This window comes from Pogoniulus pusillus, chromosome 24 (assembly GCF_015220805.1).
Source record: "Pogoniulus pusillus isolate bPogPus1 chromosome 24, bPogPus1.pri, whole genome shotgun sequence".
In the NCBI taxonomy this organism is placed as follows: Eukaryota; Metazoa; Chordata; class Aves; order Piciformes; family Lybiidae; genus Pogoniulus; species Pogoniulus pusillus.
The window spans coordinates 15,704,317-15,724,583 of NC_087287.1; the positions used below are offsets into that span (position 1 = coordinate 15,704,317).

At 37.6% G+C, this 20,267-nt stretch overlaps 1 protein-coding gene across 1 annotated transcript in view; it reads left to right on the top strand.

Annotated features, from left to right (window-relative positions):
• The window catches only part of FAR1 (fatty acyl-CoA reductase 1), a 30,806-nt gene extending 13,082 nt beyond the window's left edge, over nucleotides 1-17,724 (top strand). Inside the window, exons 5-12 of the mRNA XM_064163787.1 lie at nucleotides 1,042-1,219; nucleotides 2,264-2,308; nucleotides 2,407-2,525; nucleotides 3,001-3,068; nucleotides 4,600-4,771; nucleotides 11,207-11,336; nucleotides 12,909-13,036; nucleotides 14,809-17,724. Of these exons, the coding sequence (XP_064019857.1) occupies nucleotides 1,042-1,219; nucleotides 2,264-2,308; nucleotides 2,407-2,525; nucleotides 3,001-3,068; nucleotides 4,600-4,771; nucleotides 11,207-11,336; nucleotides 12,909-13,036; nucleotides 14,809-14,971 (1,003 nt within the window). The 3' untranslated portion in view covers nucleotides 14,972-17,724. The remainder of the gene's footprint in view (nucleotides 1-1,041; nucleotides 1,220-2,263; nucleotides 2,309-2,406; nucleotides 2,526-3,000; nucleotides 3,069-4,599; nucleotides 4,772-11,206; nucleotides 11,337-12,908; nucleotides 13,037-14,808) is intronic.
• Nucleotides 17,725-20,267: the final 2,543 nt, after the last annotated feature.

Genomic DNA, 20,267 nt, shown 5'->3' on the forward strand with positions numbered 1-20,267 from the left:
TCTGTGAAGGAGATAGGTTAAGATTTTATGGCTGCTTTCAGTGGAGTGCTACTGAAGGAAAGAGATGCTTACATCTACTTGTGATGCCTCCTGTATGGTGAAGATTTATTTAACTACTCAAACAGAATTCTGGAAGTTGTTCCTTTAGGTATTTGGGGAGTGCAAGCATTTAAAATCTGTTTTGTGTAGCTTTTTGGTATTGAATTGGGCAATACTGGTGGGGACTGCATGGTTTTTAAATTAAGCACTTCAAATACTGTGTTCAGTTTTGGTCCCTGCTATACAAAACTGATTGAGACAGACTAGAAAGTGTCCACAGAAGGGCCATGAGCATGATAAGAACTGGAAGACCTACCATGTGAAGAAAGGCTGAGAGAACTGGGTCTGTTCAGCCTTGAAGAAAGGTAGGCTTAGGGGAGACCTTATTGCTATGTACTGGCAATAGAGAGAACAGTTAGACATTGGAATAATCTCCCAACACTGGGCAGTTTAAGACTTAGCTTGACAGTGTTCTAGGCCATCTCATTTCAACTATACTTTTACCCAGAAAGGTTGGACCAGATGGTTCTTGGAGTCCCTTCCAACCTCGCATTCTGTGAGCACAGTATAAGCTGTCAGCACACTTATTGTTTGATATGCTTATGGGAATGTTTTACAACTTCCAACTGTTTTCAGTAGAAATATGTGACAGGCTAACTTCAGTAGGAGTTGGTGTTGAATTCTGAAAATCAAGCTGAGATTTCAAGTGTACTACTTCAGTGTAAGATACTAAGATAGTTCTATATTTACTGCAGTTCTGCAACTGAGGTTTTAATTACTGCCCAAGTTTCTTCACAGAATTTGCTGTTCCTCTGTGTTTATGCAGTATGTAGGGGAATGCTAATGCATTGATGTTTGTGTGGGAGGGGATTTTAATTTTACTTTCCAAAGCATTTTTTGTGGTTATCATTTTTGCATATTGCATTTTCCTCCTGCTCTCCTCTGCTCCTTCCCCAGTGAAGCAGAATGCAGTAACTTACATTTGCCTCTTTGTTTCCTTAGGTGGATGGATGATAGCCTAGTGAATGACATTACTCCTAAGCTGCTGGGTGACAGACCTAATACTTACATATACACAAAAGCCTTAGCTGAATATATAGTACAACAAGAAAGTGCAAAATTAAACGTAGCCATTATAAGGCCATCTATTGTTGGTGCTAGCTGGAAAGAGCCTTTCCCTGTAAGTCACTGAATTTTTCCCTGACTGTCTTGCCTGCAGACTGTAGTATGTACTGATAGCCTGTATATCTATTTACATACAAGAAAGTCTTTTAGACTCTGAAATCGTGGCTTGGTTACTTCTGAATAATAACTTTGATACAAAAGCTCTCAAATACATTATTCTTATGTGTAAAATTTAGGGGCAAGTTACTTCTGATCATAGAATTGTGCACTTCTCTCACAGTGGGAGGTGGTATTTCAGACATTAACAAAACTGCTAGCTTTCTTCATGATTTTATGTAACTTCATCTGGTTTTTTCCCTCTTCAAGAGGCTTTAGTATGTCAGTAGCTGCAGAGGCTAAGAAAATTGAGAACTGCAGGCCATGGGATTGTTTTGACTCCACTTCTGATCAAACCCTGTAAGCTTTTTAGAGGGTTGCATAAGTTGTGTGTTATATGCTGTATTGATATCACACATGCTATGTGCTTTCCCCTGTATGGGAGACTGATGTTGGAAGAGCCTCTCTCATTCAAGGCAATGTCTCTCTAAGGCAATCCCTTAAAATCCACATAATTGACTTTGTGTTATGAGTAAGTACAGTGTATGTATGTACAGAGTGTGTCAAACCAGTAAGTATGTAGTGTCTAAAGACAGGAGTGCCTTCTGTTTGAAAAATGAAAAAGCCAGTAATAACAAAACTGCTTATCTGTCTTGTGTGAGTTGCTAGAAGTTTGTCTAAAAATACCTGTCAACTTGAATACGTTTAGTATAATACAAATATTCATACAGTCAGTGTCCTGCAGTTTATTCACTAAGCAATAAACAAGCTAGCATCTCACTTGGAAGGAGTGGCAAATCTACAGGTAGATGTCGGAAATACAGCAACTTGTTACATCACTAGATTTTGCTATGTAAGAATTTCACTTAGACACTGAATTTGCTGTCTTTGTTGTCTTTTTTCTCCTCACCCTTTACACTTGTAGAAATCCCTTAGATTTTCACTTGAAACTGCTGGCTTCAGTATACTCTAACTGAATCCTTTCCCTCTCTGTTCATTGTAGGGATGGATTGATAACTTCAATGGACCTAGTGGTCTTTTTGTTGCTGTAAGTAATGAATATGCTTCATTTTTTTCCTCTGTTTTTGGAAGGCAACATGTCAGATGTTTTACTGGTGGATTTTCTGGTTTGTTTTGTTCTTTAAGGCAGGAAAAGGAATTCTTCGAACAATGAGAGCTTCCAACAGTGCAGTAGCAGACCTTATTCCAGTAGACGTTGTTGTCAATGCAACTCTGGCTGCAGCCTGGTATTCTGGAGTTAATAGGTATAACAGGTGACAGTAGGGAGTACTAAGTACTTTGAAATCATATTGTGGATGGTAATAAAGTAGTCTTCTATTAAGTCTTATCACTGCCCTACTATTCCCCCCAGACAAAGGAATACAAGATTCTGATAGCATTAGTACCTCAAAGTGTAACTTCCTTATGCCAAAGAGGAGAATGGAATCTGTTGATACTGCTGTACAAGCTATGCCTAAAAATTTCTTCCTGTATATTATAATCAAAGCACTCTACAGTAGTGTAGGTGATGCCTTCTCTGAAAGAAAAGAAATCTAATAAAGGAGGGGAAAAATACTGCAAGATAATGTAGAAAGCAAAAAAAATCCAACATGAGACTAATGCTTTTTTTGCTTTATGTAAATGGTGCTGATGAGGGAGAGGATAATTCGGGGTAGGTCTCGTCTGTGTTTTTAAAATTTCATTTATCTTCAAACTTGGTCTTTTGTCTTTTCCCCTCAGACCAAGAAACATTATGGTATACAACTGTACAACAGGTGGCACCAATCCTTTCCACTGGGGTGAAGTTGGTATGCTATATTTTTTCACAAGCTTTAATAGAAAAACAAGATGAAATAACAAAAGAACAGTAGGTCATGCTACGTTTTTATTGTTGAAACAAGTATAGTAGCCATACCTCTCAATTTTGCAGTGTCTTGTGCTTTATCTTTCACTGTTCATGCTTTCCTCTTGCAGCGTTATCGGTTTCATTTTGTTCTCACCCCATTGTAACTCAGGAGTGAATGGATTTTTCTGTTGATGCTGCCATAATATAATAATCTTCAGAGTGTGAGTAGCACACAAGGAAAAGCATTGCTCAGAGGAGCAGTGGAGATGCTGAGTGTAATGCCAACCTTACCAAATACATACAGATAAATATCCCACAATTAAATACTTTGTATGTCTGCATAATTGAGAGGTATGATAATAGTTTTGCACTTGTGTAGTTCTTTGTGTTTGGCTTAAGTTAATTGGTGGTGGTGGGTTTTTTTAATCTTCAACTGTTTATGTACAAGGAAAAGGAATCTTTAAGAATGTATAGCCACCTATTTTTCAACTCTTAGATATCCTGACTAGAATGTAACCCATGTGCCAAAAACTTTGTAATATTTTCATTACAGCAGTACAAGCTGGTTGGCATGGTTAAAGCTGTTTTACAGATAAAGGAGTTCTTAAGATTGGATAATTAGTTTTTGCTTTCAGTGTTCTTTGATGCTTCAATTGATGCTTCAATATATTTTATCACTCTCTGCTACTTTCACTGTGCTTCTTAATTGCTTTTTGTCCACTTAATATATATCTGTATCTAGAAACTTTATTGCTTCAGCCAAACTTGAAAAATTGCTGACTTCATTTATTTGACTTTCCAATTTGAAGCAAGGTGTTTAAAAACTGTCTATACACAACAGCACGAAGTTAAAAGAAATTAGTAAAAGGAGAGGTGAATTTGACCATCACATAAGTGCTGCATCTGTCACGTACAGAGTTTTCAGGTGTCAGCATGAGTTTCACATGGAGTTCCCATCCTAATATCCATATTTAAGCTTTAAGAAAAAGCTAAGTTATTTTAAAATGTCCTTTGCAAGCATCTGAAGTGCATTTCAGAGTCCTCAGTCTGTTTTTAAATCATTCAAGATCAGAATAGTCTTCTTCATGAATTAGCAATGACATGCTGTATACCTCACAGATGCTGGACTTGATCTCTGGAGGTTGCTTCCAATCTCTGCAGTTCTGTGATCTCCAAGCTAAACAGAAATTGCTGTGAATTTTTGAGCTAACAACTCTTAAGGTAGAGAGGAGGAACCAAAAGAGAAGCTATAATACAACATGATATTGAAGATTTGGGCATAAGAAGCCCCCTTGATTATAATAAGAACCAGTTCAAAAGCATTTTAGGTTTAAAGCTTACGACTTTATTGTAGTTTCTGTGGACTGCAGAAGAGTTAGGGTGGTTATTTGAGTAACATACTGCCATGAATATTGTACACTGTAATGTACTTGGAAACCCATTTAATTTTACATGGTTATCATCAAAGCTGTTACACCCCTTCTCTTTCTCAGAATACCATGTAATTTCTACTTTCAAGAGGAATCCTCTCGAACAGGCCTTCAGACGGCCCAATGTAAATCTAACTTCCAATCACCTTTTATATCATTATTGGATTGCTGTAAGCCATAAGGCCCCAGCATTCCTGTATGATATCTACCTCAGGATTACTGGAAGAAGCCCAAGGTAATGGTGACTAGCTCTGTCTTGTCTGTTCCTCTGACTTTCAAACAAAGCTGTACTTACACAATGCTATGTGTATATTGATTGGTGATTTCTTTTGTTTTTTTCCCCCCTGAATGCTTTGACTACAAGTCAGCCTTTTTTTCCCAAGAACAGGACCTTGAATTCAAAATGACTTTGAACTTTACAGCAAAACCAAGGATGTTTTTGTTGGATAGTCTGGGGGTTTGAGTAGTCAAGGCAAATGGAATTGCAAGGTCTAGCAAGTAATGTTTGTTCTTGAATAATAAGTATTTAAAATGTGTCGACCCTTATTTTTTCCTACAGGATACCACGTTTCTTTGAATTTCAAGATAAATCCATTAGAAGGTGCAGTAATGCACCCTAACTTTAGTATGCAAAACAACCCTCTCTTGTTTCAATGCTGGAGTGCAGTCTGCCATACAATACCTGCATTTTTCTATGATCTTTTGCTCAGATTGACAGGTCATAAACCATGGTAAGAAGGACAGGGCTAAAAATACCTTGCTGGTAAGGTGGTGGAGACTTGTGAAGAAGATGTGGCATGGGCACTATCAAGATTTACTAACTATAAGCAATAACAACCCATTTGCTGCATTTTGAAGAGATTAATGACTGGCTCAACAATGCTGTCCAAGATGCCTCTCGGATTCCTTGTCAGTCATTAAGCTCCAGGAAGTGGCTTATATTAAGATTGTTGTTGCTGTTATAAACTGAAAATGGAATGGGAGATGGAATTAATGATTGTGGGTTATTCCTGTAGATGATACAATCTGATCTGTTGGTTTGTATCATCCCAACATTCCATTTGGTGTGTAATACTCACACTTGCATCTGGTTAACAACTTAGGCAGTTAGAGCGGCATAGCTCTTACAAATAGGCTAAGGTGAATTACGTGGAAGGAATATAAGATGTCACTTCAATTTGTTTCAGATGTGTCAAGCCAAATGATCTTAACTCACTGCATATTTTATGTTTTCAAAACTATTTATCTTCAGACTCTATAAAATCTCCACTGTGGTGGCAGTGTATTAAAGCAAGTGAGTATTCATACATTGTCCTGTAGTCTAGACCTGTCTTAGGAGGAGGGGAGAGTTCTGTAGCAGTCTTGGCACTGAATCAGTAGAAGGAAGCTATGTAAGTTATTTGTAGGAGAGAACGTCTTAACTGCCTTGGATTCTGTTGTTTCAAGCCTACTCAGTACAGTAGTGGCAGAAGGGTGTGCTTGGGTAGCAGTCTTCCCACATGAAGATGGTGTAAGCCCTTCAGATCTAAAGAAGGTATTGAATGTACAAATTCCTATCAGTTGGGCTCTTTTGGAAGTTTAGGTTATTAAAAATTGATAGAAATTCCTGACAGATGTGAGTACTTCATCACTTACTAAAACTAGATCCACTGTGAATGTTAACCTGTCTTCCAAATGGTTAGGAAGTAGTGCTGCCAGAGTGTTTGCAGCCTTTGAAAAGCATCTAGTCTTGCCGGTGTTGGACCAGTGGCAGTGAAACAAAGCTGTGAGCCCTAATGTTAATTGGAACACTCTTAGCAGTTTTGAATTCTAACACTGGGGATGTTAAAGTGTGCTTTTGCTTTTCTTGGAGTTCTTGTTTGGCGTCCAAAGATAAAATTCAGAACTTAGGCCATGTCACCAATAGTGACTATTTCCTAGCCTGTGAAGTATTACAAGGATTCCTAATTAGTTTAATACAGTAGTGTGTGGGTAAGTTTCTTGTCATGCACAAGATTTCCAGAATGGAGGAATGATGGGGGATTCAACTGGAACAAGCTGCTGTTCAGTCACTGATTACTTCTGAAAGAAAAGCTCTTTAGGCTGATATCCAGCTTAGTTAGTGGATTATAGCTTCTATTATGTGGGTTTTTTTAAGCATTAAAAAAAAGGGAGCATACAATAACAGCACTAGAAACAAATAAACATACAGGCAAGACATGCACTGTTAAATCCTAATGGACTTTCTGTTTAGTACTAGAAGACATTTGAGACATTGAGATGTTTTCTGGCTCAAAGTACCTTGAAGGCTGCTTTAACTGATGGGCTGGAGACTTAGTTATGGTTGCTGTGGTAGTTCTGTCAACTGCACAAAACAGTTTTAATTGCCAGGTACTGTGCACTAGAAACTTCCAAAGCCTTGGAAGCATTGGAGGTTCTTAATGTAACGCTGTCCTGAGTGAAGAAGGGCTAGCTTAACCTAAAATGTGACCTTTTCCACTATAACTTAATAGAAAAAGTTGAGCAGCATAGTAAAAATGTAGTAATGTTGACACTAGAACATTGAAATGCTGCGCTAATTTCATTTCATGTGGTCAGTAGCCTGCCCTTTTTGTGATGACTCTGAATACACTTCTGAGATCCTCCAGATCTAAATGGTTATGTTTGCAATGACAAATGTTCCTGTTCAGGTTGGGGTTTTTTGAGGTTTTTTTTTGTTTGTTTGTTTAAACTTGTCTCTTGAAATCTTTCTGCCAAATTTTATAGGAAGAACACTTACGAGGATTGGACGTGGCACTTGGTGCCATGGTCTAGCCTTGAGCTCTGTGGTTAAGGGTTGGACTTGATGATCTGTGAGGTCTCTTCCAACCCTGATAATACTGTGATACTGTGATAATGAAGATTTAATATTTCATACTGAGTACTTAAAGTCTGCTTTTAGCATCATGCAATTAGATAAATAATGGTATAATCCTTAGCATCCATGTTTAAGGATAGTGTCAGCAGCTGGCTTTGTTTAATTGGTTGCATAACAAAACTTACTAATTCCTAACTTTAAGGCATAGTCCTTTCTTGCAACTATGTGTAGTGCTTAGCACAACAGACCAACAGAACTCGGTATATTGGAGATCTTAAGGCCTTTAGAAATACATATTTGAGAGATCTTTCCAGTTGCTGTGGAAGGACAGAATGTAGTATGAAATACTTTAAGTTCTAATTCAGCGATTTCTCCAGCAACTGATTTTTTTTTTTTCTGTAACTGCTTCTTGGAAAGGTAAAGGGAAGGAGTGGTTGATGTATGTAGGAAGGTGTAAAGGACATAGCTTCATAGCTGCCATTTAAATTTAAAGCTTCTTAAAACAAAGCACCTTATATGTTTCTGATTTGCAATTCAGCAAAGGAGTAGAGATGACACTTTTATTACATGAATGAAAATATGTTTTTTTTCCTCTTGGAAGCACATTTAAATTGTGCACTTCAAGGGACCATATAAGAATTCCAGTAGTATATCTTGCACTTGACAATTTGCAGCTAAATGAAAACCTGTAAAAAAGACATTTCTAAAAGCTTGGTTTATGTATTTTAGAGGATTAAAAAAAAGGTATATCTAATGCTTGTGCAGAGGCTGGCAGATGAGCAGTCTGTAGCTGCACTGAAGATCAGGTTGTATTTAACATCAGAACAGACTTTGGCTTGGAGACAAGGTTGTATGTAAGGCTTCTTCAAAATGAGTCATAGTCTTAAACCAGGTCATTTTCAATTGTCTGGTAAAGAAACATGTCTGCCTGACATATGGATAATTAACCGTTGCTTCAAACTTCTGATTCCTGTGATATTCCTAAACAGTTGCAATTTGTATTAGTGGCAGTCAGAAGTGTCTGTTAGAGGCCAAATTCTGCCTAGTATCTAGGTGGAAATCTTGCATGCTGTCAGACTGACTTATTGCTGATAAAGTTCAGTTCTTTGATGGTCAGCATGTCTGACTTCTCTGTCTTTAATTTTAAGAAGGTGTGATACAATCCTTCACATTCTACTGACTGGTTATATATGGCTTTGGTATTTATGGCATGTATCTAACGGCTATCTTTGGAACAACCTGTCAAGCATGTATTTCAAAACTTCAGGTTTGGAAGTAGCTCCATTATGTGTATTTGTGTTCTTTTTTCAGTCATGTGAGTATTCCAATTTGTAGGAGAAATATGGTGCCATTGAATTATAAAGCCAAGTCTGCCAGAGGGATACAAATGTCCACTAAATGGTGCTTATTGCTTATGTTTCTCAGTGAGAAACTCTCATCATACTATTTTTTTTTCTCAGAAGTGTAGTTTCATGTTAATTTAGTGCAGACTAACAAGCTGTGGCCAGGGAAGTTGGTCCTTTTTGGGCAGCTTTGTAATTCATCTAGCAGTTGAAAACGGAGACATGTGATTCCTTTAGCTGGTACATCAAGAAACCCTACAAAGAACTCTTCACTGATGAATTGTATAAGCTGGTTCTTTGAGTGGCCAGCCACTAAATCCAATTGGAGTTGGAGGGAAGGAATAGCCTGCAGCTGAGGTAGGACTACTGGCCACTTGATTTTATTTTTTTAAAATCATCTTGGCTACACTTTTTAAAAGCATATCTTTTAAGCAGAGAAAGCAAGATTCCCAGCAGAGGTTAGTCTTTATGTTAGTTTAAATTTAGTTCAGCTTTTGTTTACAAAAAAGAGCCAAACCCAATGTCAGTGGCTCACAACCTACACTTGTCTAGTCAGATGTTCATTTGCTCCGCTTAGTAATTTGTAGAAGCACAAGTTTAAGGCTTGTAGCAGCCTCAATTGAAACTCAGCTGCATTTCCAGCTTATCATGAGAACCCAAACTGGGGAGGCAGAAAAGGGCAAGTCAACTAAGTTAAATAATTGTTAGTCTGTCAGTGGACTGACCTCTCCAAAAGCACTTAGCTACCATGTCCTGTTTGGCACTACTTTTATCCAGGCTATATTGCTATGAGACCTTTCTGGTTTAGCTGACCAGTGAGACTTTTGCTTTCCAAGTGTCAAGTTATTTTCTAAATGTTTTGATTTAACTAATATGCTTATTTTTTTTGTACTCAGTTCAGTCTTGGGAGCACCAGATGCATAGTCTATATTCTTAATTGGTTTTGAATTGGTGCTTCAGCTCAGCTCCTGTGTTAGTGTTCTTGCCCGTCTGGGGAAACTGTAACAGGTGTTTGAAATATTTGCTAATAAAGTTAGCTGCTAGCCTAAAACTTGCATACAGTTCTAAATTATTCTGTAGATTGTTTTCTGTGAGGTTTAAGGAAAATATTTCTGCTTTTTTTTCTTGCTATGGAGATGTTCTGCTTTTTCATTGGTCTCTGCAAGTTGTATTGCTCCATTTCATGAGAAGAAAAAGGCAATTCTGTTACTTAGAGATGGAGATGCCAGCTGTTAGTGACAGTGGGGGACACTGATGTAATGCAGAATACTTCCTTTAGAAGAGTTTCTGGGGCAATGTGCTGTGTTACTTCTACAAGTATGAATCCATCAAGGGAGATTTCAGAGAACAATCAGTGGGTTTTATTGCTTTTATGAACATTAATGAACAAAACTTAACTTCAGAAAGCCATTTCCTGCTAGTGCTGGGTTGTTCTGCTTTTTTTTGTCCCCACCCCTTTATTCCCATGTGATTGTAATGATCGTGTCTTGCTATAAGGATCAAATTGGAAGCAGTTCTGTGAGATGGAAACACTCTGAGCACCCAAAGCAGAAGTTTGATAGCAGTAGGTTATGTGGTGGTAGTTAGTATTAAAATTGAGTGACCATCTTTAGCACTATAACACTTGAAACAGTTTTCTTGACATAAATATGACAGCTTTGAGTGACTGGATGACTCACATTATTTGAGTCCACTTCAGATAGCTGATCAAAGTGAAACTTGCCCAAATTGATCCTTATAATTTCTCTGTACTCCAAGTGATGGTTTTATAGAGTTGCTTCCTCTATGTAATAAAGGCTGATGGAAGGTATTTCTGCATATTTTGAAGTAGCATAGAAATGGTCACTTAACTAGCAGGATCTGCCCTTAAAGATTTTTCTGCTCTTTGCTGCAGAAGCAGCGAGATTATGGAGCTAAAGGCATATTTCTGGTGGTTTTGAGCTTTGGTCTCTTAATGACCATAATAAGCCAGTTTTTCGTTACAGAGATCTGGTCTTGCACAGCGTGTACAACCATCAGGGAAGTTTGCTGTCTTGCTTAAAGCTGTCATGTGCATGTGTTCTGCACTGTGCAATTTGACTTACTGAGTTGAATTGTTCCATATAGCTTGATACTCTAGTGTGCTGAAGTGAGAAGTGTTCTGTTTGTGTTCTAAACTAAGAGTTACCAACAAAAGACAGCATTTTAGCATCTCTATTTATTTATTTAAGGGAAGAAACTTACTATTGCACTGGGAAGTAGGATTCAGGAAAAAGGATTTTTGTGTAACTTCTGATTCTGTATGAAGATTGGATAGCCAAAGTGCAACTCAATAGTATGCAGAAATACCCTGTTGATTTAATATAACATGCTTTGGGTACAGAGCAAGATGGGATATGTTAACATAGGGGTGTGGGATTGGAGGGTAAGAAACGTACAGTTTTGTTGTCTTGTTCTTGTTTGAACTAACCTTTACTGCTGTAACCTGTGCATTCCATGCCTTGGACTGTAGGATGATGAAAACAATAACACGTCTTCATAAGGCCATGATGTTATTAGAGTACTTTACAAGCAAATCTTGGATCTGGAATACTGAAAATATGACTATGCTAATGAACCAACTAAGCCCTGAAGACAAAAAGGTAAGTAGCTGTGTGATCTGGGCAGAGAGACTGAAAGTGAAATATGAACTCAGTTATTTAAGATAAAGACACGAGCTGGTAATACTGCTTACTGTGCTGGAGATTCATGTCACATCCTTTCACTTGTCAGAGCTGTGTTATAAGCTAGGTCAGGCACATGATCAGAAATGAGGAAAGGCAGGACCCCCTTGATGGAGGCCTGGTATAAAATGTGATTGTCTTTTCAGTGGCCTGATGATGTGGTCTGGTATTACCCATATATGAATGAAGTGGCCAAGCTGTTGTTACAGTTTTGCTGACATTATGAACTATTTAAACCTTGCCATGCAAACTCAAACCCTGGATATGGCTGGCTGATTCACCCTAGTGATTAGTATTGACTGAAGCTGTAGCCTCTGAGATCAGTTTCTGCCCTTGTCACCCCCTGACCTAAGTTCAAACTTCTTTTCTGCGGTGGTTTTCTTGGTTAATATTCATCAGGATAAAAATCACTTTGAGTTTTTGAAACTCAAATTCCCTTACGGCTTTGGAGCACTTTTGTCATCTTCAAGCTGTCTTTCCTAAATTGTTTTCCAGAATGTAGTTCAGTTGAAGAAAAGCTGCCAAACTTCTAAATAAACTGTCTAAAAGAAGGAAATAAAATAGCTTTTGGTGATTCCTGCGTGGAATCACCCCCTTCTCCTTGCCTCCCTCCAGTAATGTGAGATCAGGGAAAAGCTTAAAAACCAAATTAACCCCAAAAGATCTGGACTTGAGTGTTTTCAAATAGTTGTGTTTTCATTAAGATGTGCACACAGCAATCAACAAGTAGTTAAAGTAATGATTGAAACTTCACATTTTTGCTGTGATCATAGCTAATGGAAAGTAAAGCACTACTGAATCTGATAACTTACCAGTACTAGAAGCCTGTTAGCATGCATGTTTTTTATGTCATGACTAGAACTACATGCTGACCTTAACTTGGAAGCTGTGCTAAATTACAAAAGCTTCCTGTGAGGAATTGTCTTCAGAACTGTAATGGGTTTCCTCTCATCGTATGCACCTGCCACGCTACTCAGAAGTTTATTCAGAAGCATGGACTAGGAGATTTAGTGTATGTACAGCAACTTTTCAAGGAAATCAATGAATCAGTTGAAAATTGGAGTTGTGCATTTAGCATAGTAATTTCCTGAGGAAGAAACTGGCAGGGTTCTTTATAAAATGTAGTTGTACAACTATAAGCACAGCTGAAAGAAGCCTTCTGCATACATCAGTGAGCTTGGCCAACAGCAGTGTTTATAGCATATTGAAATTATTTTGTTGCTTAAAAGGAAACATAGTAGAAAATGCATGTTTTTTGAGTAGAAATCCTTAATGAAATGGGAAAGCGGTGTATTTGGAAGTGTAGGGAAGAATGTTACCCCTGAGATGGAATAATAAGGCATGAAATAGTTGAAATTAGATGGTTTGAGAAGCTGGCAGTTAAGTCAGAAATGAGATCTCAATTATCCCATATAAAGGCATTTATTCTTTTAAGCTACTATATATAGCAGGTGGATTTTAGGCAACTGACTGAAAGCTTATTTTATGCAGCACTTTAATTTTGATGTTCGACAACTACACTGGGCAGAATACATGGAAAATTACTGTTTGGGAATGAAGATACATGTTCTAAATGAGGAAATGTCTGGCCTTCCTGCAGCTAGGAAACACTTGAATAAGTAAGTACATTTTTCTTCTCTGTTTCCTTGCCCTTGTCAAGCTTTGCTTTTCCATGCTATGACTTAATTGTTCCTTATAGCACCTGTTTAGGTCCTCCAGAATTCTGCCCCTGTCCAGTAGTCTGATGTGTTTTCTAGTTTATGTCCTGTTCATTTTGTTGCTCCTGAGTTGCTCTCAATATGAATAGGTAGAGTGTTCATCTGGGATTGTAGTTCCAGTACCACTTTCTGGTTTTATCCATCTATCTTCTGGAAAGTTAAAAAGATACAGAGTGACACAAGGTCAGAATGGCTTGTTCAGTTGAGAAGGTTTAATAAAACAATAGCTGTTTCATCTGGGAATGTTATCTTCTAACACGGGTGAGTAAACAGGCATGGACTCGGAGCAGGAATCTTGGATATGGATATTGGTCTCTAAGATTTCTGTTAGCACTGTCTGTGGTTTAAGTCCTCCAATTTGAATGGATTGTTAATTATGCCAGAATTTTAGTGGCATAGATGCCTTTCTTTTGCTTTTGGTTAATTCATACAGTTGCAGACTTTTTATTTCACTCTTTAAATAGACAAAAGGATTAATCTTGTGGTCTTGGTCATTACTTGTGCCAGTCTTCTAAAGACTAGGATTTGCAGTTGTAAAGTGGATTGGCACAGTATGGAGCAGTTTCAGATACACTTTGGAAAGGTGGCAGTTTATGGTTACTGGTAGAAATAGCTGGAGAGGGGTCCACTTCTGATTTTTTTTGTTTTAGTTTTTGCTGCTGCTAAACAAAATGCATTGGAGTTGTCATACATTTGCCCTTCTTTGTACAAAGAATTGTGAGAAATAATCTTGTATTTGAACAGCATCTGGCATCCCCTAGCTCACAGTTGATAAGTAGATGATTTTGGAATAATACCCTGTGAAGAGGCTTGGAATCTGGTACACATTTACATCAATGTATTAAGTTTGTCTCTTCTATTACCATCTAGCTCTTAACTTGGAATCCACTTCTTCAGTGTGAAATGCATAAAGCAACCTAAGGGACCTGGCTTCTTGAGGAAACTACTGAGTTGAATTTTTTTCTCAGATAGAAAAGTGGGCTTTTGTAACACAGAAATACAGACTTTTCATACAGATAGGTATGTAGAGCAGGATCTGACTACAGTAGCACCCAGTCTACCTGAAATCTGAGCAAATTCTGGTTGCTATTTGTCCTAAAGCCTCCACGTTCTTCTGTGAGAAGACCTCAGAAAGTCACAGTTGTCCTAAAAGGACACTTAGTTTTTCCTAATCTATAATATTCCTTGAGCAGAAATGAGTTTAAAAATGCAGTAAAGACTGGATTCTATGACTGGTAAATGCTATGGTGGGTTGTTGGTTTTGATTCTGTTGGGTTTTTTTGTCGGCAGCAATTAGAGTTATTTCGACATATGTACGGTTTTAAATAAGGGAAGTGGAGTTTATAGTGTTAAATATTTCCTTTTATTTGGAGTGGGTGCAGCCTTCTATAGGTAAGTTACTCAGTGTGTGTTACTTTGCCTTGAAGAAGCTATAAAGCAGAAGTGCAGCTTCTGGGCTGGCTCTCTTCCTTAGTTCTCAAGTGTTCCACTTTTCAGCAGTGAACTACAGATAAAGTCTTCTCTGTTTGGTCTTTGGCTTGGTGAATTCCACTTCATACCACTCATAGGCTAAACAAACAGAACACTAGAGTAGAAATTAGTTTTTGAATGGTTCTTTTTTCCTGTAAGTCCTGATACATTGGCTTCTAATGATTCCTTTTGTTTTCCCTTAGGTTAAGGAATATACGCTATGGCTTCAATACGATTCTTGTGATCCTGATCTGGCGTGTCTTCATTGCAAGATCACAAATGGCAAGAAATATCTGGTACTTTGTGGTTAGTCTGTGTTACAAGTTCCTCTCCTACTTCAGAGCCTCCAGTACTATGAGATACTGAAGAAGAGAGTTTAGCATTAGGACATCTATGCATATGGTGGTCTAACTGCACAAAGCCTGTAACATGTAGTCATCTCACATTTTGTAAAAGCATAAATTCATCTTCTTTTGGAGTGCGAATTCTATGGTATGGTATATGTAATGTTAGTTGTGTATCTTCCTGGAAACAGAGAAAATAAAATGGCCACGTGCCAGGTTGAATTGGCATTAGACAAGCATTTCAATCACTTTTAACTCTTTGACCTGGGGAAAACATTTTAGACCACTGACCAGCATAACTGTGCAATTTGGAACGTGTTCGATTGAAATCTGCCTTAACATGATTATTTTTTCCTTCCAAGTTTTACTCCACATTGAGCAAGACAAATATTGGCTTAGTAGTTGCTGTAGACATATTTATTTGAAATTCCAAATTACAAAGGGGGTTGCAAGTTGCAAAAGTGTATGAACAATGATGGATCTCCTGAATTTTTTTTGAGAATTTAAGGTAATTTGTCTTTACTTTTTGCCACTTCTTCCTTTCTCAAAGTAGAGATGCAACAATGGTGCCTACTTTGCTTTAAAAGTAAAAAACAAACAAGCAAAAAAAAATAACAAACCCAAACCAACCTTCCTTAATTACTGAAAGGCCTTTTGTCCAGTCTGGTCTTCATAATACATTTAGTGATTCAGTTCTGTGCTTGAAACTAGCTGTGTCCAACTTGCGTTTCGATCAGCATCAACAATTTGCTTCTCTGAAAGCTGAGTTGGTCTTGTTATTGAGTAGATAAAATGTAGCTTGGGGGAGGGGGGGCAAAAATAAAATCATTGACCATCTTCTGCTTTTTAATGATTTTTATTTGGAACACAGAGCTGCCGTTTGATTGTTACATTTCTGACTTCAAAAGGTAAATGCATTCGGAATGAATTTATTATGCTATTTAGGTTACTACTAATCCTAGTTGGACAAACTGTAGGCTTTCATTAGGAGTTATATGGGGTTTTAAATTCTAAGCCATGTTAGCAAATACTTCATGATTTTTTTTTTTTTAGTCTCTTGAGTTATGAAATTTGATGCATGGACAACTCCAGTATGTAAGCACACTCTCATCTCTGCCCCAGTAAAATGTCTCGTTTCACTGGGTAAGCAGAATAAGACCTACCTTGCTTCAGAATGGAAGCATAATAACAGTTCCTCCATCTGTCTTTTAAGTTACTAAGTTTAAAGCTGAAGACACATTTTCTGCACGTTGCTCTTGTTCCAGTAGGAAAGCATTTGTTGTAAGAAGAGATTGAGTCAGTGTTTAAGGCAATACATGAAGATCCTTTTAAACTTTGGTTGCACAGAGTTTCTATCTGAGAACACTAATGTTCCTCTAATTGATGCACTGACTAGCACCCTTGCCCAGTGTTTGTTAAAATCCATTTATACCGAAGAGTGTGTGCTTGGAAAGGAAAATAATTACCTAATTACATAAGAGAGATGTTATACTTGCCCTCAATAGGTTTTTTGTTTGGTTGTTTATTTCCTTAATTCCTATTTGAATTAAGTATGTAAAGAACTTATTTTGCTATTCTTGTGAAAACTCTTACTCTAAAGAGTACACCTTTCATGCAGGTGTATCAGATTTTGAAAAGAGAATGGCTTCCTTGTTGAAGCTAAATATTCTATATGAAGTAGTTACATGATAATTCCTTTTCAAAATGACCTGTGTGTATATATAAAGCTAGTGATGAAAAGCCTAAATGGTCTAGGACCACACCTTGTGTGAGAGACCTCTGACTGTGGCTGAAAATATATTGTGGCTTCTGGGATTGAAAGTGTTACACTTTAAAAAATACATTAGGTGTATTACATTTTTAGTTGCCTCCCCAAGTATCTTACCAGACCTGAAAGTATGCTTAAGCATTCCTGCATTGTAGACCTTCTTTCAGAGGTGCCTACTTCCAGTGACACCCCTTGTCTTGTGTTGGTATGTGGCTGAAGTTTGGGAAAGATAAGTAACATCATATTCTGCAAATGGCTCTGTGAAGCAATTCACTTAGGAGTTTTGGTTGTTTAGAACTAGTATACATGTTACTTATGATTTGTTACTACTGGTAACTCCGAAGCCAACAGACAGATTATTTTTGGTCCGAAACACTGCTTAGAAATCTCTTCTTTTGAATAACTAATGAAGAAAAGGATTACATTAAAGAAACTTAAGGATATTTAACCTTTACTCTTTAAACATTTGCAATTGAGAACCCAAATTTTTCCCCCTCTTAGGAAACTGGTTCTGTGCACTATTGCTATCTCGCACACATTTGTCAGTCACCCTATTTAATTGACAATGGATTCAATGTTACATTTAGTACATTTGTTTTGTCGCTTCCTGTGGTCGGTGACATCCTATCAAACAGCTGGGGTTTTTTGGTATCAGAACCCTGTTTTCTTGCGGTTGTTCAGGCAGGTGTTTGTACATGTGGGTCAAAAATATACTGCAGCTGTATATTGGTAAAGTAAGCTAGGCTTACTCTGCTGGCTAGCAAGTTACAGGAGGCATTCCAGTTGGTTAAGTAGGAAAAGCAGCCTGAAGCATCATCACTTAACAGTTACTGGTATTTCAATTTGGGACCAGGGGTAAAAATACCTTTTCTTGTAATGTTTTTCTCTGCTGTAGGAACCAATGTTCAGAAACAAATGCTAAATCCGTGAGCTTTTATAAGACATAAACCTACAAGAAATATTGGGTGCCTTTGTTTGTAAACCAAAAATAAACAAATCCCTTGAAAGTGGTGTTACAGTGTTTGTTGTGTCTTTGCATGGGTTTCTTGGGCTAGTTTATGGAAAATCACTGAATATATATCCCCTTAAGATATGTGAATGTGTTCTTTGTGAGAAACTTCAAAAATCAAGTTAGTGATTAATGCTGCATGTTGAAAAACAATAAGAAGCTTTACAATCACAAAACAAAGCAACAAAGGAAACCTCTGCGGTCTGAACCTTTGTGGGGCGATAGCAAAACACGTGGTGAGGTATATTGGATCATGGTGACTTTCTTGTATGTCTGCTACATTTATTCTTGCTGTTCTTACCTCTTCATTTGTAGTATTAGTTTCACATGTGTTTAAACTGTATGCAAAAGTATCCATCTAAAAGAGTGCTGTGGTTTTGCAGTGTCTTTCGGATTAACATTTCAAGGAGGTGCAAGTGACTGCAGGCAGCTGTTTGTAGCCTCTGCATTCTGTGACGATGGAGGAAAAGGCAGCATTAAGTTAGTGCATCACCGTAATGGCTTGGATTGTTTTTTTCTTTGGGGTGGTATTAGGGGTGGCTTTTGTTTTTGGGGAGGGGGATTGAGGCTGAGGTTCATCTTTTTTTTTTCAACGGGAATTTCTTGGAATCTTCGAATTCCGGGGATTCCCTCTCTCCTAAAAGCATAGTTCTTGAGATCATGCAAGTTGTGGTTTGGGGTCTGCCAGCTTTAAAGTATAACCTTTGTTTTTGCTGACTTTAAGACTTAAACTACCAAATGTTTTTTTGTTGGTCTCCCTAGATAATTCAAAATTGGAAGGAAAGAACAAAACAGTTGATAGTACAGTATTATGTTGTATGCTGTTTAAAAACAAAGGACAGGTTTTATGGAGTTAACTTGAGTCAGAGAAGTACTCTGCACAATGCTGGGAAGTAGAACATTTCATATTATTTTTACAACTGCTGAGCAGAGCTCAAAACAGAAATGAAGAAAAAGTTACTGAAGATTGGCTACTCTGGACAAATGTAAGTGAGCTACTTTAAAGTGTGTTCTTGCTGTTTGTCAATCATTTTGTGCTGAAATGCATGCATTTTCTTTTGTCCAGCTTGGTGCCATTCGCTCTGTGTGAGTAAATCTCTAGAAGCTGTAAAATAGTTCCAGTGGAGCTGCCTGCTGTTTTTTAGTATGTGCTGTACCATCATAAATTTAGAAGGTAAGGTGGACAGGTATCATTTATCACTATAAGTTGTAGGTTTTTGCACTCTTTCCTGTGTATTCTTTAGAGCTTCTTCAGACAACTCTGTCCTCATTTCTGACTGCAAGTTAAAGGTTACTTAACCAAACTGAGCTGCTTCTCTGCTGTCTTGGAACTAAATTTAACCCTGTGTCCGCTTTCAAGATATTTATAAACACTTGCCATCTTAGTGTTACTTCAGTACTTCTCCTTACTGCAGAGCTGACGTTTGCTTTGGCTTTTCATGGCTCTGCAATAAACACAACTCCCTGATAATCAGTAATGATTGAACTCCCTTTACTGGAATATGGAACAGAGACAGCATTGAGCAGCTTTAATTCTTATTAAGACACACAAGAAAAGCTGTGACTAATTGGTGACAGCAAAATTTCCAGCACATTAATGCACTGAATAAAAGTGAATGCTTAGAGTCATGGGCTCTAGGTAGCGTGAATAAGACTTTTTTACCCTTTGGTTCAGTTATATCCATTAACTGCAGGTATAATGATTTTCACCAGGAGCCCTTATTTTCATTCTAATAATGTGCCTTTCAGAAAGTGGCTTTAAAATTACCACCCATTTCTGCAAAATTAATATTCTAACATGTCAAAGCAAGGCCTCTTTTGCCTCTTTAAGCATATGAAAATAAAAACAAACCCTTAAGTATGAACTTGCCATGAGATTCTTGGGAATTTAAAATTTAAACCTGCTGCTTGGTTAAAATTTTCAGAGATAGAGAATGAATGTTAAATTGCCTTTGTTTCATATGGTAAGAGTTCCTACTACAACCTCTGTGTATGCCTTGTTTCTTATAGAAATAGTCACGCAACCTACTACTAGGAGTGTCAGAAGTAGCTGTGATAGTCCTTCTTTAATCCAAAAATGAAATTATTAATTTTGTATCATGTCAGCCTCAATCCAGATTCAAGGCAGCATCACATAGTTGAATAATTTTATTATCCTTATGAAACACAATAGCTCTTCCTTTCTTTCATTCTTTATGAAGCTATCCCAGAAGTGTGTCTAGGGACACAAATGGTTGCGCTTACTGTTATAGGCACTTAACTTGGATAAAATTCAAAGATCTAAAGTTAGGAGGCTTGTTCCTCTTTTGTACTGTTTTCTCAGCATGATTCAGAATCATAAGGCAAATGATTAAAAAAGCAGAAACTTCACAAAAGCAATTACTTTGTGAAGCAGAGAAAGACCTGTGGAAATTAAATAGCTGAACTGTGGGAGAAGGCTGAAACAAATGAAAGGCTTCTAATTCTCCTATGATAGGAGATTGACTGCTGTAATGTGTATCAGTCAAAATTGTGCACTTAGAAGGTTACTTAGGGAGCAGA